Below are 21,752 nucleotides of genomic sequence, written 5' to 3'. Positions count from 1 at the left end.
CCCCCCCCCCCCACCCATTATAACTCTTCTCACTCGAAGGCTGTGTTTTCCACAGGCCAGAACAGTGCCCTGCGACCTGCAAGTCCCTAACCCACTGTCCAAAACAGCCTGTCTGTCACCTGGGGAGCTTCAAAGCCCAGCTGAGCGCCTCCGGCCCAGGCAGCCCTACTTACATCCTGCCCCATCGCCACTGCTCCCAAATCAAGCCTCTCCTTCTCCGCACCTCCCAAAAAGGTTCACAGGAAACCTCAGGCACCTGCCCCTGGAAGCTTATCATCCTTTCACGTCACAGAAAAAATTCCGTCCACCAGCCTGGCTCAACATCCCTGTGCCATGTGCTCTGGGGCTGCGTGTCCGGAGCTCAGCTTCACCCGGGTGGGTCCACTCCTCAGAGCCTCCATCTGGGACACTGGGATGCAGGCAGTGTCCGCCTCAGGGAGTATTTCCATGGCCTCTGCTGCCTCCACAGGAAGTGAAATAATTCCCCTCTCCAGGCTACACTACAACTGCATGACCATTAAGAGAGAGAAGGAACCAAGGAACACCCCGAGGGGAGCCAGCCCAGGGCGGGGAGATGACCCCTAAGTGGGATTTCTGTCCACAGCAATGCCTGGGGGGTGGGGGGAGCTACTGGCATTCAGTGAACGGACCATGAACTTTAGATGGCCTGGTCCCGTCCAACAATGTAACTTAGAATGGTTAGAGCATGCATGTCATTTCAAACCTGTTTATAATTACATGCCTAGGTAAGCCGGCTTTATAAAGCTTAATTCCCCTTTACAGATGAACCCGAAGCATCACGAAGTGGTTTTGTGCAGCTTTAACACGCACTAAATTTCCCAGGAAGGGAGATACCATAAAAATCGAGGGACGACTATACTTGGTTTTGGTTGCAACTTTACCTGGGGTGGCTCAGTGTTTTAGAAGAGGGCAACACTGAAGAAAACGCTGCTCACGGTATCAGAGTCACCAACTATGCTTTCCAGCCCCCGTCATCAGCTTTTGTAGCTGTGCTTTCAGGGAGATGCCACATCCAGATGCAAGCTCCCGACCCCTTCACTGCATCTTCCGGGGAGTCAGGCCCAGGCACTCACGGATTATTTTACAAATGACTCCCTTATACTACGGTTAGGCCACGTCACTATTTTTTTTCTTTCTTAATTTGAAGTTATGTGTGTAAGTGGGTTAGGTTAACTCTGGATTTCATTTCAGGTGTGTCAAGGAGACACTGGGTTGAAATCACAATCTGGGTGGGTGGGTACTTGGTCCCCTGAACTGACCAGGTATGGATGTACCTGGGCTGGGAGCAGGTGCTGACCCTCTCACAGCCCACGCCCACCCCAGGGCCCACTGCAGCTCTCCTGCAGCTACCAGCCGAGGCTGAGCTGGGCCAGAGGGCTGAGGTCTCGCCCCTGACCCGGGGAAGGCAGAGGCACTCACTTAAAGTAGTAACCAGCTGGTTTCAGGAAGGAAGCGGGCTCGTTGGCCACAGACCACATCACAACAGACGGGTGATTCTTGTCCCTGCGGACCATCTCCTCCATCACCTCCAGGTGGTGCTGCAGAGACACGTTGCTGTAGCTCTGGCTGCGGGGCCGGGGGAGGAAAGGGAGCAGGTCACAGGGCGCCAAGCTGGGCGGGCTGGGCTGTGCGGCTGGCGGGCACTCACGCCAGCACGATGCCCACTCCGGGACTCTCGTCGATGACCACGATCCCATAGCGGTCACAAAGCTGCATCACCTCCTCTGCGTAGGGGTAGTGGCTGGTGCGGAAGGCATTGGCGCCCAGCCAGCGAAGCAGGTTGAAGTCCTTCACCAGCAGCGGCCAGTCAAAGCCCTTCCCTCGGATCTAGGGGACAGCACAGCAGAGTGAGCCCCTGCCCCCTGTCCCCGTTGAAGATGCCCTTCCTACTAGAGCTGGGCCCCTCAGAGTCACCCTGTTAGCCCGCTATCCAGGCCAAGCACAGGCCCCATCGGGCAGTGGTTTTGAGCGGTTTGCTTAACTGCTCTGAGCTGCCCTCAACCACTTCAAGGGACGCGGAGGAAGGGATGGCGAGAAATGGCCCCCCCACAGGGACTCAGGAGCCCCAACTCACGTCTGCATCCTCATGCTTGTTGACCCCGTGGAAATAGAAAGGCTTCCCGTTGATGAGGAACTGGCTCTGTGTGACAGCCACGGTACGGATCCCCACGGGCAGGGTGTAGAAGTCAGACACAAACCCAGCAGCCGTCTGTGCGGTCAGCTTCACCTGCAAAAGCCAAGCACTGGGCATGAGGCATCCTGGACGGCCTGAACACAACGCAGCCCGCACTTCGGCAGGATGGCCCCCTGCAAACCACGACAGCCCACCTCTGGAACAGCAGGTAGAGAGATGCAGGAAGTACAGGCATCCGCCATGAACAAGAAGGAACTTTTATGCAGACCTACTAGAGAATGGACTTGAGGATACAGGGAGGGGGAAGGGTAAGCTGGGACGAAGTGAGAGAGTGGCATGGACATATATACACTACCAAACGTAAAATAGATAGCTAGTGGGAAGCAGCCGCATAGCACAGGGAGATCAGCTCAGTGCTTTGTGACCGCCTGGAGGGGTGGGATAGGGAGGGTGGGAGGGAGATGCAAGAGGGAGGAGACACAGGGATATATGTATGTGTACAACTGATTCACTTTGTCATAAAGCAGAAACTGACACACCATTGTAAAGCAATTATACTCCAATAAAGATGTAAAAATTTAAAAAAGAAGGAACTTTTGCCCACCCTGCCCCTGGGGCCTGCTCTTCAAACTGGGCCTCCCCACCAAGGGCTGGAAAAAAGCAGGCTGGGGACTCTTCAATCCAACTGACTGGGAAGATCAGAGGACCATACCTGCTGAAGCCAGAGCTGCTGGATGGGGGGAAAAGGCCTCCCACAGCCCAGTCCTCACCACCATTACCTCCAACGAGTACAGGTAGGCAGGGTGCTCGTGCATCAGGTACGGCCACCAGAGGTGGGCACTGGGCACCTGCAGCTGGCCCCGGCCCCCGGTCCCCTTGGCCACGACCGTGCCTTCCTCATCCAGAAGACACACTTCCAGCTGGAAGTGCTCACTGCCCTGGACAACGATCTGGTAATTCACCAGCCCTGCAGGAGACAAGACAGATCAGACAAGAGAGAAAAGGAAGGGATGTGACCTGGGGTCACACAGATGAGAGCGCCCTGAGGCCACCTTTCTGAGGAGCCCGTAGCTGACAGCCGTTTATTTTTTGAGCTTAATCTGCAGCGAGGGGAGATAAAGTGAGGGTGGCACATGGCACAGTGGGGAAGGGACACGGGGTTCTCCTGCATCCTGGGCTGTTATTCACCACGAGCTCTGATTTGAGGCAAGCCCCGCTTCCTCCCAAAGTGAAGTCAGAGCAGATGGGTGATTTCCGCAGCCCCTGCCAGCTCGGACAGGCTGGATTCCAGCTGCTGAGGTGGATGGGACAGTCTTTCTCCTAGGGGATCTTTCCAAACAGGGTACAAAGCCGCTGGGGGCCTGGCTGACGGCAGACCCTGCCAGAAGCCTCACCAGTGTCTTGGTCCACGTCGGTGGTGACGGTGATGTCATCAATGTAGGCGGTAGGCGTGGTGTAGAGGAGCACAGTCCGATGCAGTCCCGCGTAATTGAAGAAGTCAAAGTTTGTGTTCTGGACAAAGTAACCCTTGGGGTACCTAGGATGGGAGGACAGTGGCCTTGTCCTGGGTCCTTCGACCTCAGCTCACATGTCTCCCTGGCCTCCCAGAGCCAGGGCCTCACCTCTGTTAAGGCCACCCTGCCCCTGACGGGAAGACCACTGGGCGCGGGGAGGGGGCGAGGTGCTGCTCACTTGGAGGTGTCCGTCTTGTAGAGGATGGTCCCTGGCGGCAGGGTGTTGGGGGAGAGCGTGTTGTTGATGGCGATGGTGATGCGGCAGGAGGACAGGGGCCCACTCTGGACCAGCCTGCTGATGTCAGCCTCGAAGGGGAGATGGCCCCCCTCGTGCTCTGCCACGTGGACCCCATTCACCCACTGCAGACACAGGGATATATGAGGAGGGGGCCCTGCCATCTCAGGCGCTCCCTCACGTAGAAGTGCAGTATGGGGAGAGCTGGTGGGACGGGCTGCCAGCTGCCACCCGCCTCAGAGGTGGAGGGAGGGAGCTCTGGGGGAATAGATGAGGCCACCCTCCCCACCCAGGGCACAAACCCCAGTGCGGGGCATGAGTGTGCCCCCCACCCCGCGGGCACCGCAGGAGGCAGGCTGCCAGGTGACGGCTGGGAGCCAGGCACCCTACTCGCTCCGCCTGCCGCTCGCTGCACTGACCACGATGGCGTAGTAGTGGGCGCTGCCGATCCTCAGCACCACTCTTGTGCCCAGGTCCTCGGTCCATCGCTGGGGCAGGGTGGCCTCCCGTTCATACCACACCCAGCCAACGAAGCTCCTCAGCCGCCCATCCTGGCCCACGTCGTTGAAGCTGGAGGGAACCGGCATGTCCAGGCTGGGGCCCGACTGAGGAGACAAGGACCGGAATCAGGTCCAGATCACCTGGGAAGCTAAGGGGCCCTCCCCAGCAACCCCACTTACAGGAAGAAGCTGGACGAGATGACTTCTCCCAGACCCTCCCGGATTCCAGGCCACCCCACCAGCAACTGACCAATGTCTTTTACGGACTCATTTAATTTTCGCGACTCCATGAAGCAGACCCAGTCACGCATGCACTCACTCACTCACTCAGTGGTGCACAGTGAACACCTACATGCTGTTTTAGGCGCTGGGAATGAAAGAGTGAACAAGGCCTCTGCTGCCAGGTGAGCAGCTCTACGAAGAGAGCGTGGAGCATGGCAGGGGACTATCTTAGGGGCCAGGGCCCCTGAGATACGACCTCTGGACGTCCCAGCAGAACCAGGTGAATCTGAGCCCCGCAGGGAACCCCCTGAACCTCCGCACCCTTGAACACCTCAGGGAGAAGGCAAGGCAGGAGTGGGGCAGAGAGCTCAGTGAGTCTGGAAGCAGCCTGGGGAAGAGCTTCCTGAAGACACACGTGACCTCCAAGGAAGCAGGGATTTCCTGTCCCTCACAGCTGTCTGCCCAGCTTCTGGCACAAGCCCTGCCACATAGTAAGTACTTAACAAATATTGAATGAATGGATGGATAACTTGCTGATGAGAGACCAACTGCTAGGATGCTTTGTGTCCAAGGTCTGGTGAGGCCATAAGTTCTTTCTCAGGGTAGCGGGCAGCAGGCACCAGGGTCTCCATGGAATGGGGTGAGCCTATGGCCACAACCAGGCTAGGGCAAGAAGGATCTGCAAAGTCAATCTAGACCCTGACTAAGAGGAAGATGACCAACTGACTGCCCCAGGGAGGGAGGAAGGCTGGCCGGGGCGCACGGGCCGCTTTGCTGAGGAAACTCTGAGTTGCGCAAGAAGTGCCTGGCACCAGCCCCCGCCCGACCCTTTCTTCCTCCGCTGATGAGGGCTGGGCGGCAAAGACTTTAAAAAGAGGATCTAAGTGAGGTGAGTGTCGGATGGGCACACAGGCCTGCCCCTGCTCCAGTTCTCAGCCCACACGATCCAAGTCAGAGGGGAGACCTAGAGGGGGATCCTCGGCTGGATGCCAAGCCCCGTCCTCTACCTGAACCTTGGAACCCAAGGTCCTTCCTGCCAGGGCAGAGCTGGCCCCAAGACGTCCAAAGCCTCCCCTCCTGCCACTGCGCGGCCACCCGCCCCCAGGTCGGTGCCGGGACACTGTTCCGGCTCTGCCTCCCCCACCGACATCTGGCCCGCCCATTTCCTCGTTCCGGGTCACTCTCCGGGTGGGTCGACCCCACGCCCCCACAGGCCCGTCCATCTTTAACCTCCTCCTGGCTGGCAGTTCCGAGGGCTCAGGGGAAGGCTCCCCACACCCCCGACCCGGCTTCCAGTAGCTTCCCTGCCCTGGTCCCCGTCCCCAGAGCCCGCACCTCCCGCAGCGGCGTCCGGTACCACTGCTGCTCGAAGCCCTGGCGCCGGTTCTGGGAGAAGTCGGCGCGGAACCTCCAGAGGCCGTCCAGCTCCTTGCGCTCCCGTGACCGGCTCTCCCGGGGGTAGAGCATCCCGCCCTGCAGCAGCGCCAGCCCACAGCCCCAGAGCAGCGCGCCGACCACGGCCCAGGTGCCCGCCAACCCCCGAAGCATGGTTCCCGCGGGCCGCTAGCTGCCAGCATCCCCCGCCCGGTGCCGTGAGCGCGGGAGGCGGGGCCGGGGTGGAGCCTGAAGTTACGTGTCCCGCCCCCCCGCCATCTTCGTTGAAAGCGACTGCGCGGCCCGGAGGCACACGGTGAGGCCGGCGCCCACAAGGCGGTTCCAGGCCCGCCTTCCTGACGGAGGGCGGCGGCGGGGGAGGGGCCGCGGGGAGCCCGAGATCCACCCCGGGCCCCGAAGGGCGGAGGTCGCAGTCTCTGCGCCCGCGAGGTCACTGCCGTCCCCCGCCCTCCCTCGCCCTCCCATACTCGGCTGCTCGCGCCCAGGGCGGCTGGTCCAGGGCCGCGGGCCGCAGCGAAAACCTGGAGACGGCCGGGGTACCACTGATGCTTCAAGGAGGCCGACCTGGGACACCTCCACTCGCTTATGCTTGCGGGACACCGGTGAGCTCAGACGAAGCCTCAACATGCCTAGTGACTTTCGCGCAGGCCCACCTGGCTTATAGCCTTGACCCTGGTCTTCCACCTGCGGTCCCCTGGGCCCCGAACCCCTTACCCAGGGGCCCGGCGCTCCCTCTTGGCATTGCGGATACACACATAAAGATGCAAGGAGCGGGGGTCTATGGTACAGGTAACCTGGCCTGGATGCAATTGTTCGTACAATTACTCTATTTTTAATTTATTAATTTTTGCTCTGATTTCATGTTCACCAAAGCAACCTTCTGGTAATGGACCTTGACGCCGTAAAAAAAGTAGTTCCCAGGGTGGTAAAAATAAATATATTGTAAGAAATGACAAGGCCTACAGGTTTTTCTTTTCCCCAAATGCTTACCATATAAACATAAGAGAAAGTAAGATGCAAAAGTATATATAGTATGATCCCAATAGTGCTAAAATTATATCCACACAGATCTAGATAGTTGTAAAGTGTTATTATGGGTGTTATAGATGATTTTCATTTTGTTCTTCGTATTTTCTGATTTTTTGAAAATTTCTATCATGAACATGCATTATTTTTATAATCAGAATCAAACCAATGAGCCTTTTAAAACTAGCAAATGGGCAAAAGTAAGTAAAGGTCGATCTGCTTCTATAAATTAATAAACTGATTTTCCATTTGCGAGTCAACCTATATATAGTTAGTTAGTACAAGTTGATTTTCCTCTTTTTTTTTTAATTTTAATTTTTTATTTTTGGTTGCGTTGGGTTTTCCTTGCTGCACGCAGGCTTTCTCTAGTTGCCAAGAGCAGGGGCTACTCTTCGTTGCCGTGCACGGGCTTCTTATTGCGGTGGCTTCTCTTGTTGCGGAGCACAGGCTCTAGGCGCGCGGGCTTCAGTAGTTGCGGCGCATGGGCTCAGTAGTTGCGGTCGCAGTGCGCAGGCTCTAGGGCGAGCAGCTTCAATAGTTGTGGCACGCGGGCTCTAGCGTGCAGGCTCAGTAGTTGTGGCACACGGGCTTAGTTGCTCTGCAACATAACTTGGTTTCTGAACGTTTGAACCTGACGACCAGATCCTGATGGGTAAAGCCCATTGGCCAGTTTCCTTCCCCACTAATTTTGCAGCCTGGTACAAACATATGGATCTGGAGATGAAAATTTGGGAGTTGTCAGCAGTGAGAATGGATAAGGTCACCAAAGAAATGAGTGCGGGTGGAGAACAGATTCACACATTAGCCCCAAGACACCCCACATTATGAGTACAGGGGATGAAGCATGGAGCATAGGGCTCAAACCAGTGACCTCTGCGTTGGCAGGCGGATTCTTAACCACTGTGCCACCAGGGAAGCCCCTCAGAAGCTGTTTCTTTGCTAGAATATATCAACACAGCCTCTGGCACTTGATACGTGGCTAATGATGTGGTAAACGTGTTCTTTTCAATCCTCAGCAACAAGATAGGATCAAAAGCAGGTCGTAATTATATGGGGCAGTGGTAGACATTCACTGTCTAGCCTGAGGCCTACGCTTTCTTTATCCTCTGTCAGTATAGTCTACGGGGACCGTGGGTTCCACACAACATCATACTGGCCCAGACCAGTATGGTCCACACCACAGGCATCTCTCACCTGGATTGTAGCCTCTTCACTGATTTCCCTTCCTCCACACGTGCCCATCCCACCAGAGCAAGCAGAGTGAGTGGTCTTTATAAAAATTATACCATGTTATCTGGTTAAACAGTGGCTTCCCAGTACACTTTGGAGTAAAATTCAGACTCCTTACTGTGGCCTTCAAGGGCCTGTGTGACCCAGCCCTGCCAGCTCTCACTCTTATTCACCATTTTGCAAACACTTGAGCCATTTTCCTGTTCCTCAAATGCTTCAGGCCCATTCCTGCTTTAGGGACTTTGCACACAATGCTCTCCTAGTTTCCCCTTTTTTGTGATTCAGGCATTGGCTTAAATGTCACCTCCTCATTGCGTTCTCCTCTTCTGCCTACTTTAAAATTCAATTATAATAGTTAACCATGGGACTTCGCTGGTGGTCCAGTGTTTAGGACTCCACACTTCCACTGGTTGGCGGAACTAAGATCCCACGTGTCACAAGGTGCAACCAAAAAAAAAAAAAAAGTTAACCATGGTAGTCGTTAGTGCTTTTCACCAAACATTTTTCTGGTCCTCTGCCTTTCTAGACACATGGTCTTTGCCCCTTTGAAGTTAGGTGTGACCATGTGGCTATTTTTGCCAAGTGAGATTTTGATAGCAGAAATTTAAAAGCCACTGCTGATCTGCCACATCCCTTTTCCCTGCCTTGGTGATCATGGAAGCATGTGTCCAAATTGAGCTTCCATCAGCCTGAATTCCTGAGTGACTGAGGGTGATCAGTGCTTCCCTTCCAACCTGTGATGGATGTGTGGCATGAGTGAGAAATAAACCTTTATTATTTCTACCACAAGGCATTACCTTATTCATCCTCATAACATTCTCTTTTAAGAAAGGCAGTGTCAAGGATCATGACCACAGTTTTACAGATGGGAACACTAAGACAAATGGAGCTAGTGACTTGCCAAGATCAGAGAAAAACCTGTAGCAAAATTCGGGATAGAACTTGTGCTTTTATAAATTCAAAATCCTTTCCTATTTCTTCTCAATGATATGTCTCAAATTTGTCTTAACTTTAAGCGTTACTTTATCTATAACTTAGCATGTTTAGAATCATGCTAATGATTATAATCTAATTTTATTTGAGAAATGTGCATCATGAATCTGGCAGTTTCTAATCAAATAAATTATAAAATGGTTAAAAAAAAATAAAAAACACCTTTATTGTTTCAAACAACTAAGATTGTGGGGTTGTTTGCTATTACAGCATAACTAGCCTATCTAGACTTACACCCTATAGAGCCAGGTACTTACCTGGGTGTTTTACATGTATTAACTCATTCACTTCTCACAACATTAAGTAGGTACTATTATTATTCCCATGTTCCTAATACAGTGACTGAGAAAAGTTAAGTAAAGGCCAGAGGTAGAATTTGAACCTGGTTAGAGATTTATGCTCTTGGTCATTCTGCTATACGGCCTCTAAAAGACGTTCAAACTCATGTTTGAACAAGGGATTGACAGAGTCATGGGTTTTATTACATATTCATACATATATAGAGAAAAGGGAACTGCCAGTTTTCATCCTTAGAATGTGAGTGTGAGTGTGTGTGTGTGTGTGTGTGTGTGTGTATCTTTTAGGAATACAAGGATGTCACTTGATATATTGATTGCTATTTTAATATCAATACCAGGACAACAATTATCAAGTGTAACAACCAATTAGAATAAGAAATTTGTTTTCTTTTTTTAAAATTTTTGGCCATGCCACGTGGCTTGCAGGATCTTAATTCCCCGACCAGGGATGGAACTCAGGCCCACAGCAGTGAAAGCACGGCATCCTAACCACTGGACTGCCAGGGAATTCCCTAGAATAACAAATATTTTAGAAGTTAAAGGTTATTTTTACAAGATCTGAAAATAAGTCTGAGTGTCTTAAAAAGACCCTCCCCCACCTTGTAGAAATACTTCCAAGGACTTTTTTTTTTAAACTGTTTAAAACAAACTCTCTTGACGTATAGTTTACAAATAATGAAGTGCACGCGCATTCAGACTGTACAGGTTGATAAGGCTTGACAAATGTCTACACCTGAGTGCCTACCAGCACTATCAAAATACAGAACAGTTCCATTACTCCAGGCAGCTCCCTCCTGACCCTGTCCAGTCTGTCCTGCCTCCACCCCTACCCCAGGCAACTACTGACCGACATTGTGTCACTGTAGAGTAGACTGGGCTTTTCTAGAGCTCCACATAAACAGAATGATACAGGATGCTTTTCTGTGTCTGGTTTCTTTCATTCAGTATAATGTTTTTGAGATTCTCCATGTTATTGCACATGTCAATATGTCATTCCCAAGGACAGTTTTTAGTAACAGAAAATAGAACAAGTTTCGGTTCTGGGCAGAACTTTCATAACTATTCCCAATTCCATACTTTATTCAGATAAGAGTCTTTGAACCAATTTTATGACCTGGAATGGTGTCTACCTTCTGCTGCTTGGAAACAGGAAATTCCTGAAATTCCTTTTCTCTTGCAACATTTTCAAAACTCAATACCAGCTTTCCATTAGCACCTAGAGAAAAGAAACTTCCGGGGAGCTCCATACCCGCCCAATGGAAAGGAAAAAGGCAAAAGAGAATTCTAAGCCAGAGGAATAAGGGGCATGTAACATTCTTCTCTGATACACCTGGTAGGGAATTCCCTGGCGGTCCAGTGATTAGGACTCCCCACTTTCACTGCTGAGGGGGCAGGTTCAATCCCTGGTCAGGGGAACTAAGATCCCACAAGCCGGCAGCACAGCCAAAAAAAAAAGAAAAAGATACACCTGATAGAAGTTAGCACCTCTCCCATCACCTTCTCACCTCTCCCTGATCTACCCCTGACACTTCTCACTATCTGAAACGACTGTGCCCATTTCCTTTCCAGAATGCCGGCATAGCCAGACACGTGCCTTGGCCAGCTCTAGACGTGCTGACAAATGTAGCTCAGGCCCATCCATTTTAATGGCTGGAGAGTATTACATTGTGTGAATACACCACCACTGATTTCACCCGTTTTCCTGTTGAGGATTTAGGTTGTTGCCCTTTTTCACTTTCCATCAGCACATTCCTCATGTACCTCCTGACCTTGTGCTCACACGTGAGACTTTCCCCAGGTGTTTCCTAGGGATGTTGCTGCTAGGCTGGAGGCTCTGTTCATCTTCTCCTTTACTATGGCTGAGCACTCTCCACGGGGGCTGTGCACACCAGTGCTTTTACTCCCAGCTACCCCATGGAAGCTGAAGAAAAACACCCAGCCACCAGCCCCTCACTGGACCCAGCACAGGCCCTTGTGTCTCCCCTTTCACCACTTCTGCTTGTGTCTGGTTCACAAAGAGGTCTTCCTTATTTTTATCTTGACTAGATTTTATTCGTCTTTATTATATGTCTGAAGCATGGAGTCATGATGCTATTTGACTGTAAGTCTGTCCTAAGTGACTTTTCTATGCGTCTCCCCCATCCCTGGGTGCCCTTCTACTGGTACACTTGCTCCTTGGCCCCAGAAATACCTTCCCAGGCTTGTCTTGAAGGCGGCATAGTTCTTTCTCGTCTTCTCTGGGTCATTTTTCTAAGCTTGGCTCACGTGCCAGCTCTTTTGTTTCCTGATGGGGACAGGACTTGCTCCTAGGATAAGCAGCTGTCACTGCATTTGTAGTCAGGGTCCTGAACTGGAGTCCTGGCTGCCTGTCCTGAGCCAAACTGTGACTCTCTGGCAACTGACCCTCCTTTCGTAACCACAGTGATGTGGGCCTCGTGCCATAGGCGAGAGCATTCAGAGTATCACTTGGGTAAAGGTGACCTGGGGCCTATAGGGTGTCCACTAGACTCCAACCGCTTGGTAACAGTAGTATCAGCAGCCCCCCACCCCCGCCCCCACCAGCAGACACTCTGCTAAGAGATTCTTACAGCTCTGAAAGACTGTAAAATGGAGTTATTCTTTCTCTGCTACAGATGAGGAAATTGAGGCTGAATTGAGAGGAGGGATGAAATGACTTGCTCAAGGAAACACACCCAAAATACATTGACTTCTTTTTTTTTTTTTTTGGCACAGCTTGCAGGATCTTAGTTCCTGGACCAGGGATTGAACCCGGGCCCCGGCAGTGAAAGCGCCAAGTCCTAACCACTGGGCCACCAGGGAATTCCCTACATTTACCATTGTTGCTGGCACATTCACTCCTCTCCTTCCCCCAAATTACCCTGCATCCAGAAGACTTTCTAATGTTTAGGACAGAAGATAATATTGATAGAATAAGCTCCCCCTGGTGGTGAGGTGCATCAACACAAAATGTCCATGAAAAGATGTGAGGGTTCCAGCCTTGAGTATAACAAGCAAGTCACAGGACACTCAGCTGATCAGAGCACAAGTGTGAGACTTCTCTTTTTTTTTTTTTCCAATAGATAAGTTTCACTGCATTTTAAAGATATCACAAAGAGGTCCTGGGAATCATTTGGTATCTTCTTGTTTCCATAGCAAGACAACTCTTAGATCTTATTCATCAGCCTGATGATTTGTTCCTTTTTCAGAGACATAGATAACATCCAAAATGTTCTGATACCCTTATTTTTTTTTTTTTTTTTTTTTTTTTTTTTTTTTTTGTTGTTCTTCCTTTGTCTTGTTTTTTCTGTTTTTTTGTTTTTTTATAAAATTTTTTTTCCCCTTTTTTTTTTTTTTTTTTTTTTTTTTTTTTGCGTATGTGGGCCTCTCACTGTTGTGGCCTCTCCCGCTGCGGAGCACAGGCTCCGGATGCACAGGCTCAGCGGCCATGGCCCACAGGCCCAGCCGCTCCGCGGCATGTGGGATCTTCCCGGACTGGGACACGAACCCGCGTCCCCTGCATCAGCAGGCGGACTCTCAACCACTGCGCCACCAGGGAAGCCCCAGATACCCTTATTTTTAACTGTGTGGCTTGCTGAATCAAAGCAGCTGAATTTGATGCAAAGTCAGTGCAAATCACTTCCTGGGCTTGAGATACTGAATAAGCAATGCCTGGCCTCATATGAGCCCTGCAGATTTTTCATCTAAGAAATTTCCAGTATCAACAAGAGACCTGCTCTCCTGAATAAAGATGTGGGTGGGGAAGTGAGCATACACAGACATACTCTTGTAATGGAAGCCCAGTGGAACACCCTTGATCATGTGTTGTATTGGACTTGGGACTGCATGAACTGGAGCCGGTTCCTTTCTCTTCTCCACTGTTTGTCAACCTGGAGTCCCTTCCTATTCTTTCCAAGGAGGCTGAGTTCTATACTGATGTAGTCCCTCTGCAGGATTCCTCTGGGGCCCTTCACAATAATTGTGTGTCCTTCCACAGTGATGTTGACATTTTCTGGAATGTCGACAGTCTGGTTGCTGAAAATAGGCTTCATTCTCATGGTGGATTCAGCAAAGAGAGCATCTTAAGGTATTTTTTTGTTTTTGTTTTTTTAAATGAATGAATGAATTTATTTATTTTGGCTGCACCAGGTCTTAGTTGCGGCATGCAGACTCTTTAGTTGCTGCATTTGGGATCTTTAGTTGTGGCATGTGGACTCTTCAGTTGTGGCATGCAGACTCTTAGTTGCGGCGTGCATGCGGGATCTAGTTCCCCGACCAGGGATCGAACCTCCCGGCCCCCTGCATTGGGAGTGCAGAGTCTTACCCACTGGGCCACCAGGGAAGTCCCCTTAAGGTTTATTTTTTAAACAGATTAAAAAAACTTTTTCTTGGGGTATAGTTGATTTACAATGTGTTTAAACGGTTTTATTGAGATATAATTCACATATCATATAATTTATCCATTTAAATTGTACAATTGAATGATTTTTAGTAAATTCATGTATATGTATGACCGTCATTATGATCAATTTCAGAATATTTTCATCACCTCAAAAAGAAACCCTGTGCCTTTTAGTTATCTATCCTTCTATCCCTCCCACCCAGCCCTAAGCCACCACTAATCTATTTTTTGTCTCCACAGATTTGGCTAGTCTGGATGTTTTATGTAAATTATGTAATATGTGATCTTTTGCCTCTTAATGTTTTTAAATTAAATGTGTTTACACTGTAATTCTGCTTTATACCAGAATTCATCAGAAACAGTGCTTTTAGCTCTGTGATTTTACATGTTTTTCAAGATTAGCAGAACATTACAGCAAACCCATAAGTTATATTTTCTCCTCCCTTCTCTGAAGGAAAGCCCAGAGACTCTTTCTTTAAGAGATCATTCTAGGGGAAACAAAATGAAAAGAAGGACAAATGACAACCCAGGGGATTTGGGACATTTTGAATTTTTATTGAGGTTCTCATCATCCAGACCCCTGATCTCCAGGCCCTGCCTGCTGTGGGGTCTGAGCCCACCTTTGTGGTGCAAAGGCTGGAAGGTGGGTCAGGGCTGCCTCTCCTCCCCCATGTGCAGACTGCAGAGCTGCCTGCCAGAGGAAGAGTGCCCCAGGACACCTCAGAGGCGGACATGCAGAGAGGCAAGAGTGGAGAAGAGGTAAAAGTCCCATTGCCCGGAGGAGGGAGCATTATCAGAGCAAGAGCTGAAGGCGAGGCAGTTGCCAACAGGCCCAGCCAGCTCTCAAGACTGCCTAGGGGGCCCCAGCGTACTGCAGAGGGTGGGGTATCCTTCAAGGTCAGCCACAGGACGGACATCTCTTAAGGTGGTATGTGGAAGCTCTGCTTGGGTGCTGACCCTCAGGAGGGAACTCATCAAACTGACCCTCTCCTTCTGACTTCACCTTTAGGGAAGGTCAACCAAGTCCCTGCTTCCACCATAGTCCCTTTACCCAGCAAAAATGACAATCCTTTGTCTCAAATATTGGGCAGGAATCGTATGACTCTAGGACAAGACCTGAAAGTGAGCGCCTGTGGACTTCCCTGGCGGTCCAGTGGTCAGGACTATGAGCTTCCACTGCAGGGGGCATGGGTTCGATCCCTGGTTGGGGAACTCAGATCCTGAAGAAAAGAAAGTGAGCACCTGTTGCAGTGCCAACTCGCAGTGTGAAATAGATACTCTAAGAAGGAGGATGGCTCAGGAGACCTCAAAATCCAGATTCTACTTGGACAATCTCAAGTGAGCCGGGGTCGGGGGGAAGGAATTGTTCTGGCTGAGCTGGAGTAGAGGGATGACAGAAACAAAGGTCCAGTGCCAAATGGAGACCTGGCTTATAGTGAGAGCATGAGACGGGGCAAAACACACACACAACAAGAGATAAAACGTTAACAAGCAGATTCAGAACCGCTGATACGGAGGGCCAACTATAAAGTTATACGTGTGGGTTTCTGACGGGTCAGACGGTTGGTGTCCCTAATCTCCACATTGCTCAAGGGTCAACTGTATTTGCTCTGGCTAGAACCTTCAGTATAGTGTCGAATAGCAGCAGTGAAAGCAGGCATCCTTGTCATGTTCCTGATCTAAAGGGGAAAGCTTTCAGTCTTTCAATATATGTTAGCTGTGGGTTTTTCATAAATAGCCTTAATCATGTTGAGAAATATTCCCTTTATTCCTACTTTTCTGAGAGTTTTTATCATAGAAAGATGTTGGATTTGTGAAATGCCTCTTCTACACCGTTTGAGAGAGTCATGCAGTTTTGTTTCCTTCATTCTGCTAATGTGATATGTTACATTGATTGACTTTCCTTTTTCTTTCTTTTTTTTTTCTTGCCTGCGCTGCGCAGATTGTGGGATTTTAGTTCCCTGACCAGAGATTGAACCTGGGCCTTTGGCAGTGAGAGCAGAGTCCTCACCAATGGACTGCCAGGGAATTTCCATATTTTCTTATGTTTGACCACGCTGGAATCCCTGGGACAAATCCTACTTGGTCATGGTGAATAATTCTTTAAATATGTTACTGGATTCAATTTGCTAATATCTTATGGAGGATTTTTGCATCTGTATTCATGTGGGAAATTGGTCTGTAATCTTATTTTCTTGTGATGTCATTATCTGGCTTTGGCGTTAGGGTAATGCTGGCCTCATAGGATGACCTGGGGACTGCTCCTTCTTCAGTTTTTTGGAAGAGTTTAAGAACAATTAATGTTAACTCTTCTTTAAATGTTTGGTAGAATTCACCTGTGAAGCCATCTGGTCCAGGACTTTTCTTTGTTGGGAGGTTTTTGATTACTGATTCAATCTCTTGTTATAGGCCTGTTGGGATTTTCTGTTCCTTCTCGATTTTCTGTTTCTTCTTGATTTTCTGTTTCTTCTTGAGTTGGTTTAGGTAATTTGTGTGTTTCAAGGAATTCGTCCATTTCTTCTAGGTTATCTAATTTGTTGGTGTGCTATTGTTCAGAATATTCTCTTATAAACCCTTTTTATCTCAAAAAGCTCAGTAATAATGTCCCCATTTTCACTTTTTTTTATGACTATGTTCTTAGCTGTATTTTATTTATTTGTTTGTTTGTTTGTTTGTTTTTGGCTGCGTTGGGTCTTCATTGCTGTGCGCAGACTTTTCTCTAGTTGTGGAGACTGGGTGCTACTCTTCATTGTGGTGCGCAGGCTTCTTATTGCGGTGGCTTCTCGTTGTGGAGCATGGGCTCTAGGTGCCTGGGCTTCAGTAGTTGTGGCACGTGGGCTTCAGTAGTTATGGCTCGCGGGCTCTAGAGTGCAGGCTCAGTAGTTTAGTTGTGGTGCACGGGCTTAGTTGCTCCGCGGCATGTGGGATCTTCCCAGACCACGGCTCGAACCCGTGTCCCCTGCAGTGGCAGGCGGATTCTCAACCACTGCGCTACCAGGGAAGCCCCCCATTTTCACTTCTGATTTCAGTTATTTGCAGCTTTCTCTTTTTCCTTTCTAAGTATGTGCTATATTCTGAATGTTATGTCCACTCAAAACTCGTCTATTAAATCCTAATGCTGAATGTGATGGTATTAGGGGTTGGGGGCCTTTGGGAGGTGATTAAGTCCTAAGGGCAAAGCCCTCACTAATGGGATATGTGCCCTTATAAAAGAGGTTCCAGAGAAATCCCTGGCTCCTTACACATGAGATAATGAGAGTCTGCGACCTAGAGGAGGCCCCTCACCTAATCACCGTGGCACTTTGATCTTGGACTTCCAGTCTCTAAAACTGTGAGAAATAAGTTTCCGTTGTTTATAAGCTACCAAGTTTGTGGTATTTTGTTATAGCAGCCTGACCAGACTAAGAAAGTCTAGCTAAAACTTTGTTAACATTGTTGAGCTTTTCAAAGAACCAACTTTTTTTTTTTTTTGGCTGCGTTGGGTCTCGGTTGCTGCACGCAGGCTTTCTCTAGTTGCGGCGAGCGGGGGCTACTCTTCGTTGCAGTGTGCGGGCTTCTCATTGCGGTGGCTTCTCTTGTTGCGGAGGACGGGCTCTAGGTGCACGGGCTTCAGTAGTTGTGGCTCACGGGCTCAGTAGTTGTGGCTTGCAGGCTCTAGAGCACAGGCTCAGTAGTTGTGGTGCACAGGCTTAATTGCTCTGCGACATGTGGGATCTTCCCCGACCAGTGCTCGAACCCGTGTCCCCTGCATTGGCAGGTAGATTCTTAACCACTGCGCTACCAGGGAAGCCTGACTAGTGTCCTTATACCTTCCCACCAGCAGTGTACAAGGGCTCCAGTTTCTCCACATCCTTGCCAACACTTGCTGTTTTTCTGTTTTTTGATAGTAGCCATCCTAATGGGTGTGATGTGGTATCTCACTGTCGTTTTGATTTACATTTCTCTATTGATTAGTGATGGTGAGCATCTTTTCATGTGCTTATTGGCAATCTGTATGTCTTTGTAAAAATATCTATTGCCCATGTTTTGTTTAATGTATTTTAGCTTTTTTTTTTTTTTTTTTTTGGCTGTGTCAGGTCTTTGTTGTGGTGCGTGGGCTCTACATCGCATGCAGGCTTCTCTCTAGTTGTGGCGTGAGGGCTTAGTTGCCCTGTGGTACGTGGGATCTTAGTTCCCCAACCAGGGATCAAACCCACATCCCCTGCATTGGAAGGCAGATTCTTAACCACTGGACCATCAGGGAAGTCCCCTTTGCCCATTTTTGAATCAGGTTGTTTGTTTGTTTTAACTGTGGTTGAGTTGTAGGAGTTCTTTATATATTCTGGATATTAACTCATCAGATATATGATTTGTAAATATTTTCTCCCATATTTTCTCTGTGGGTTGCCTTTTTACTCTGTTGCTATGCCTGTTGATGCACAAAATTTCATCAAGTGCAATCTATTTTTTCCTTTGTTGCCTGTGCCTTTGGTGTCATATCCAAGAAATCATTGCTAAATCCAACATAATGCAGTTTTTCCCCTACGTTTTCTTCTAAGAGTTTTATAGTTTTAGATTTTACATTTAGGTCATGGATCAATTTTAGTTCATTTTTGTATAAAGTGTTAGGTAAGGGTCCAACTTCATTCTTTTGCATATGGATATCCAGTTTTCCCAGCACTGTTTATTGAAGACTGTCTTTCGCCCATTGAATGGTCTTGACACCCTTGTTGAAAGTCACTGGACTATATTTGCAAGTGTTTATTTCTGGACTCTATTGATTGTCCATATGTCTGTCTTTATGCCAGTGATCTTTCAACACACTCTTTTGATTACTGTAGATTTGTAGTAAGTTTTGAAATCAAAAGGCTTGAGACCTCCAACTTTGTTCATCTTTTTCAGGATTGCTTGGCTATTCAGGGTCCCGTGGGATTCCATTATGAATTTTACGATGGGATTTTCTATTTCTGTTAAATATGTCATTGGGATTTTGAGAAAGATTGCATCAAACCTATAGATCACTTAGAGTTCACAAACATGGGATGTCTTTTCATTTATTTATGTCTTTAATTTCCTTCAGCAATGTTCAGTAGTTTTAATGGTATAAATCTTTTGCCTCTTTGGTTAATTCTTAAATATTTTATTCTCTTTGGTGCTATTATAAATGGAATTATTTTCTTAATTTCTTTTTTGGCTTGTTCGTTGTTAGTGTATAGAAATGCAACTGAATTTTTGTGTGCTGCTTTGTAGGTTGCTACTTTGCTGAATTTGTTTATAAGGTTTAACAGATTTTTGTGGAATCTTTAGTGTTTTCCACATATAAGATCATAACATCTGTGAACAGAGATAATTTTATTTCTTCTTTTCCAATTTGAATGACTTTTCTTTCTTGCCTGATTGCTCTGGTTAGGACTTCCAGTACTATGTTGAATAAAAGTGGCAAGAGTGAGCCGTCCTTACCTTGTTCTTTATCTTAGAGGAAAAACTTTCTTTCACCATTGAGTATGATGTTTGCTGTGTATATGTTTTCATATACGGCTTTTATTATATTGAGTTAGTTTCCTTCTATGCCTAGTCTGTTGAGTATTTTTATCATGAAAGGGTGTTGAATTTTGACAAATGCTTTTTCTGCATCAATTGAGATATTCATGTGGTTTTCTTTCCCCTTCATTCTGTTAATGTGGTATAGTACACTGATTGATTTTTGTATGCTCAACCATTCTTGCATTCTAGGGGAAAGTACCACTCGGTCATGATATATAATCCTTTTAATGTGGTTATTTTTAAAACTGTGGCATATTGCACTTTTTTTTTTTTTTTAAAGATACGATTTCTTGAAGGAATGGTCAGCAGTGTCAGGAACTTCAGAGAGGTCAAGTAGGGGAAGGACTGAAGGGGATTTTGTTATTAAGAGGTTTTTTGTTAAACTTGTACTGGAATGTTCTTAGCAGCACTATTCATAATAGCCAAAAAGTATAAACAATTCAAATTTCCATCAACTCATGAATGTGGTATATCCATGCAATGGAGTATTATTCAGCCATAAAGAGGAATGAAGTTCTGATACATGCTACAACATGGATGAATGAAGTGAAAGAAGCCAGGCACGAAAGGCCATATACTATGTGATTCCATTTATATGAAAGTCAAATAGACAAGTTCACAGAGACAGGAAGTAGATTAGTAGTTTCCGGGGGTTTGGGGAAGATGTTTGGATCAGGTTGGGAGCTTGAAGAAGGTGTGAAATCTTTGGATTAGCTCCCCTCAGAAGAGGGCAGGAAAAGTTGAGCAAGAATAAGTGAAAAACTAAATGTTTGGCTGAGCTTATAAGCCCAACCTTGTACATTCAGATGGCCGCAGGAGTTGGTAAGAGATCAGGGTAACTGAGAACAAGCTGATGACTTCTCAGAACTACCGTGGGCAATGTGGTAGCTGCTGGTGAGCCATGGTAGGCTGGAAGGACCGTTAAGTTTTCAAGAATGGGAAGAAGGTGAATCCCACAAATATTTTAATAGACTAGTGTGCCTTCAGCACAGCATCTGGCGCATGTAGAAAACACTTATTTGTTAAAAATAAAAGAATAATCAATTTTGGGGAAGGGTATCAACTTTACTGAGGTATATAATTCACATACCATACAATTCACTTATATTGGTCAGTTGATTTTTTTTTTTTTTTGTCTGTGCCACACAGGTTTTGGGATCTTAGAACCCCGACCAGGGATCAAACCCGGCCCTGGCAGTGAAAGTGCCCAGTCCTAATCACTGGACCGCCAGGGAATTCCTGGTCAGTTGATTTTTGACAGGGGTGCTAATACAATTCAATTGGATACAAACAGTCATCTCAACAAATGGTGATGAGACAAATGCATATCCACACGGAGAAGAAATGAAGTTGGGACCTTTCCTCACACTATATACAAAAATTAACTCACATCCTAGTAGGTATAAAGTAATTTCTCATTTTGGCTTTGCTTTGCTGTTCCCTAGTGATTAATAATATTGAACATATTTTCATGTGCTTACTGGCCATTTATATATCTTCTTTGGAGAAATGCCTATTCAGATATTTTGTCCATTTTTAATTGGGTTATTTGTCTTTTCTATTATTGAGTTTTAAAGGTTCTTTTTATATTCTGCATACGAGACCCATATCAGGTATATGATTTACACATACCTGTTATGTGTTTCTTTGCGCTTCCTTTGAAGGGCAAGTTTCTTGTGGGCTTCTTTTTTTTTTTTTTTTTTGTGGTACGCAGGCCTCTCACTGCTGTGGCCTCTCCCACTGCGGAGCACAGGCTCCGGACGCGCAGGCTCAGCGGCCCTGGCTCACGGGCCCAGCCGCTCCGCGACATGTGGGATCCTCCCGGACCGGGGCACGAACCCGCGTCCCCTGCATCGGCAGGCAGACCCTCAACCACTGCGCCACCAGGGAAGCCCGGGCTTCTTTTTAGCGTGATGAAATGTTCTCACATTGATTGTGGTGATGATTACACAACTCTGTGAACATACTAAAAACCATTAAACTGAACACTTCAAAATGTTGTGTTTTATGGCATGTGAATTATGGCTCAATAGATCTGTTATAAAGTAACAAATGCTGGAGAGGGTATGAGAAAAGGGAACCCTCCTACGCTGTTGGTGGGAATGTAAGTTGGTGCACCCACTACCGAAAACAGTGTGGAGTTTCCTCAGAAAACTAAAAATAGAATTACCATATGATCCAGCAATCCCACTCCTGGGCATATACCCAGACAACACTATAGTTCAAAAAGATATTTCGCAGTGGTTAAGAATCCGCCTGCC

General features: G+C 47.8%; 1 protein-coding gene and 1 pseudogene across 3 annotated transcripts in view; both read right to left on the bottom strand.

Moving 5' to 3' along the window:
- GUSB (glucuronidase beta) overlaps nucleotides 1-6,238 on the bottom strand; it is a 16,150-nt gene extending 9,912 nt beyond the window's left edge. The window contains exons 1-8 of one of the 3 annotated variants that reach the window (XR_003003191.1): nucleotides 5,962-6,236; nucleotides 4,324-4,509; nucleotides 3,848-4,029; nucleotides 3,550-3,692; nucleotides 2,935-3,122; nucleotides 2,096-2,248; nucleotides 1,670-1,848; nucleotides 1,441-1,587 (exon numbers count right to left, since the gene is read on the bottom strand). Coding sequence is in view for 2 of the 3 variants with exons in the window: in XM_024744224.1 (XP_024599992.1) it covers nucleotides 1,441-1,587; nucleotides 1,670-1,848; nucleotides 2,096-2,248; nucleotides 2,935-3,122; nucleotides 3,550-3,692; nucleotides 3,848-4,029; nucleotides 4,324-4,509; nucleotides 5,962-6,174 (1,391 nt within the window). In the remaining variant the exon portion in view is untranslated. Of the gene's footprint in view, nucleotides 1-1,440; nucleotides 1,588-1,669; nucleotides 1,849-2,095; nucleotides 2,249-2,934; nucleotides 3,123-3,549; nucleotides 3,693-3,847; nucleotides 4,030-4,323; nucleotides 4,510-5,961 lie in introns of those variants that run through there. The other 2 variants (XM_024744224.1, XM_024744225.1) reach the window with 2 other exon arrangements.
- A 6,502-nt stretch (nucleotides 6,239-12,740) lies between these two features.
- Nucleotides 12,741-13,618, bottom strand: LOC112399205 (60S ribosomal protein L9-like; annotated as a pseudogene).
- Between the last annotated feature and the right edge of the window lie 8,134 nt (nucleotides 13,619-21,752).

This window comes from Neophocaena asiaeorientalis, unplaced genomic scaffold (genome assembly GCF_003031525.2).
Source record: "Neophocaena asiaeorientalis asiaeorientalis breed wild unplaced genomic scaffold, Neophocaena_asiaeorientalis_V1.1 scaffold91, whole genome shotgun sequence".
Classification (NCBI taxonomy): Eukaryota; Metazoa; Chordata; class Mammalia; order Artiodactyla; family Phocoenidae; genus Neophocaena; species Neophocaena asiaeorientalis.
The sequence above is the reverse complement of the archived record's forward strand: the minus strand, read 5'-3'. Positions and strand labels throughout refer to the sequence as shown.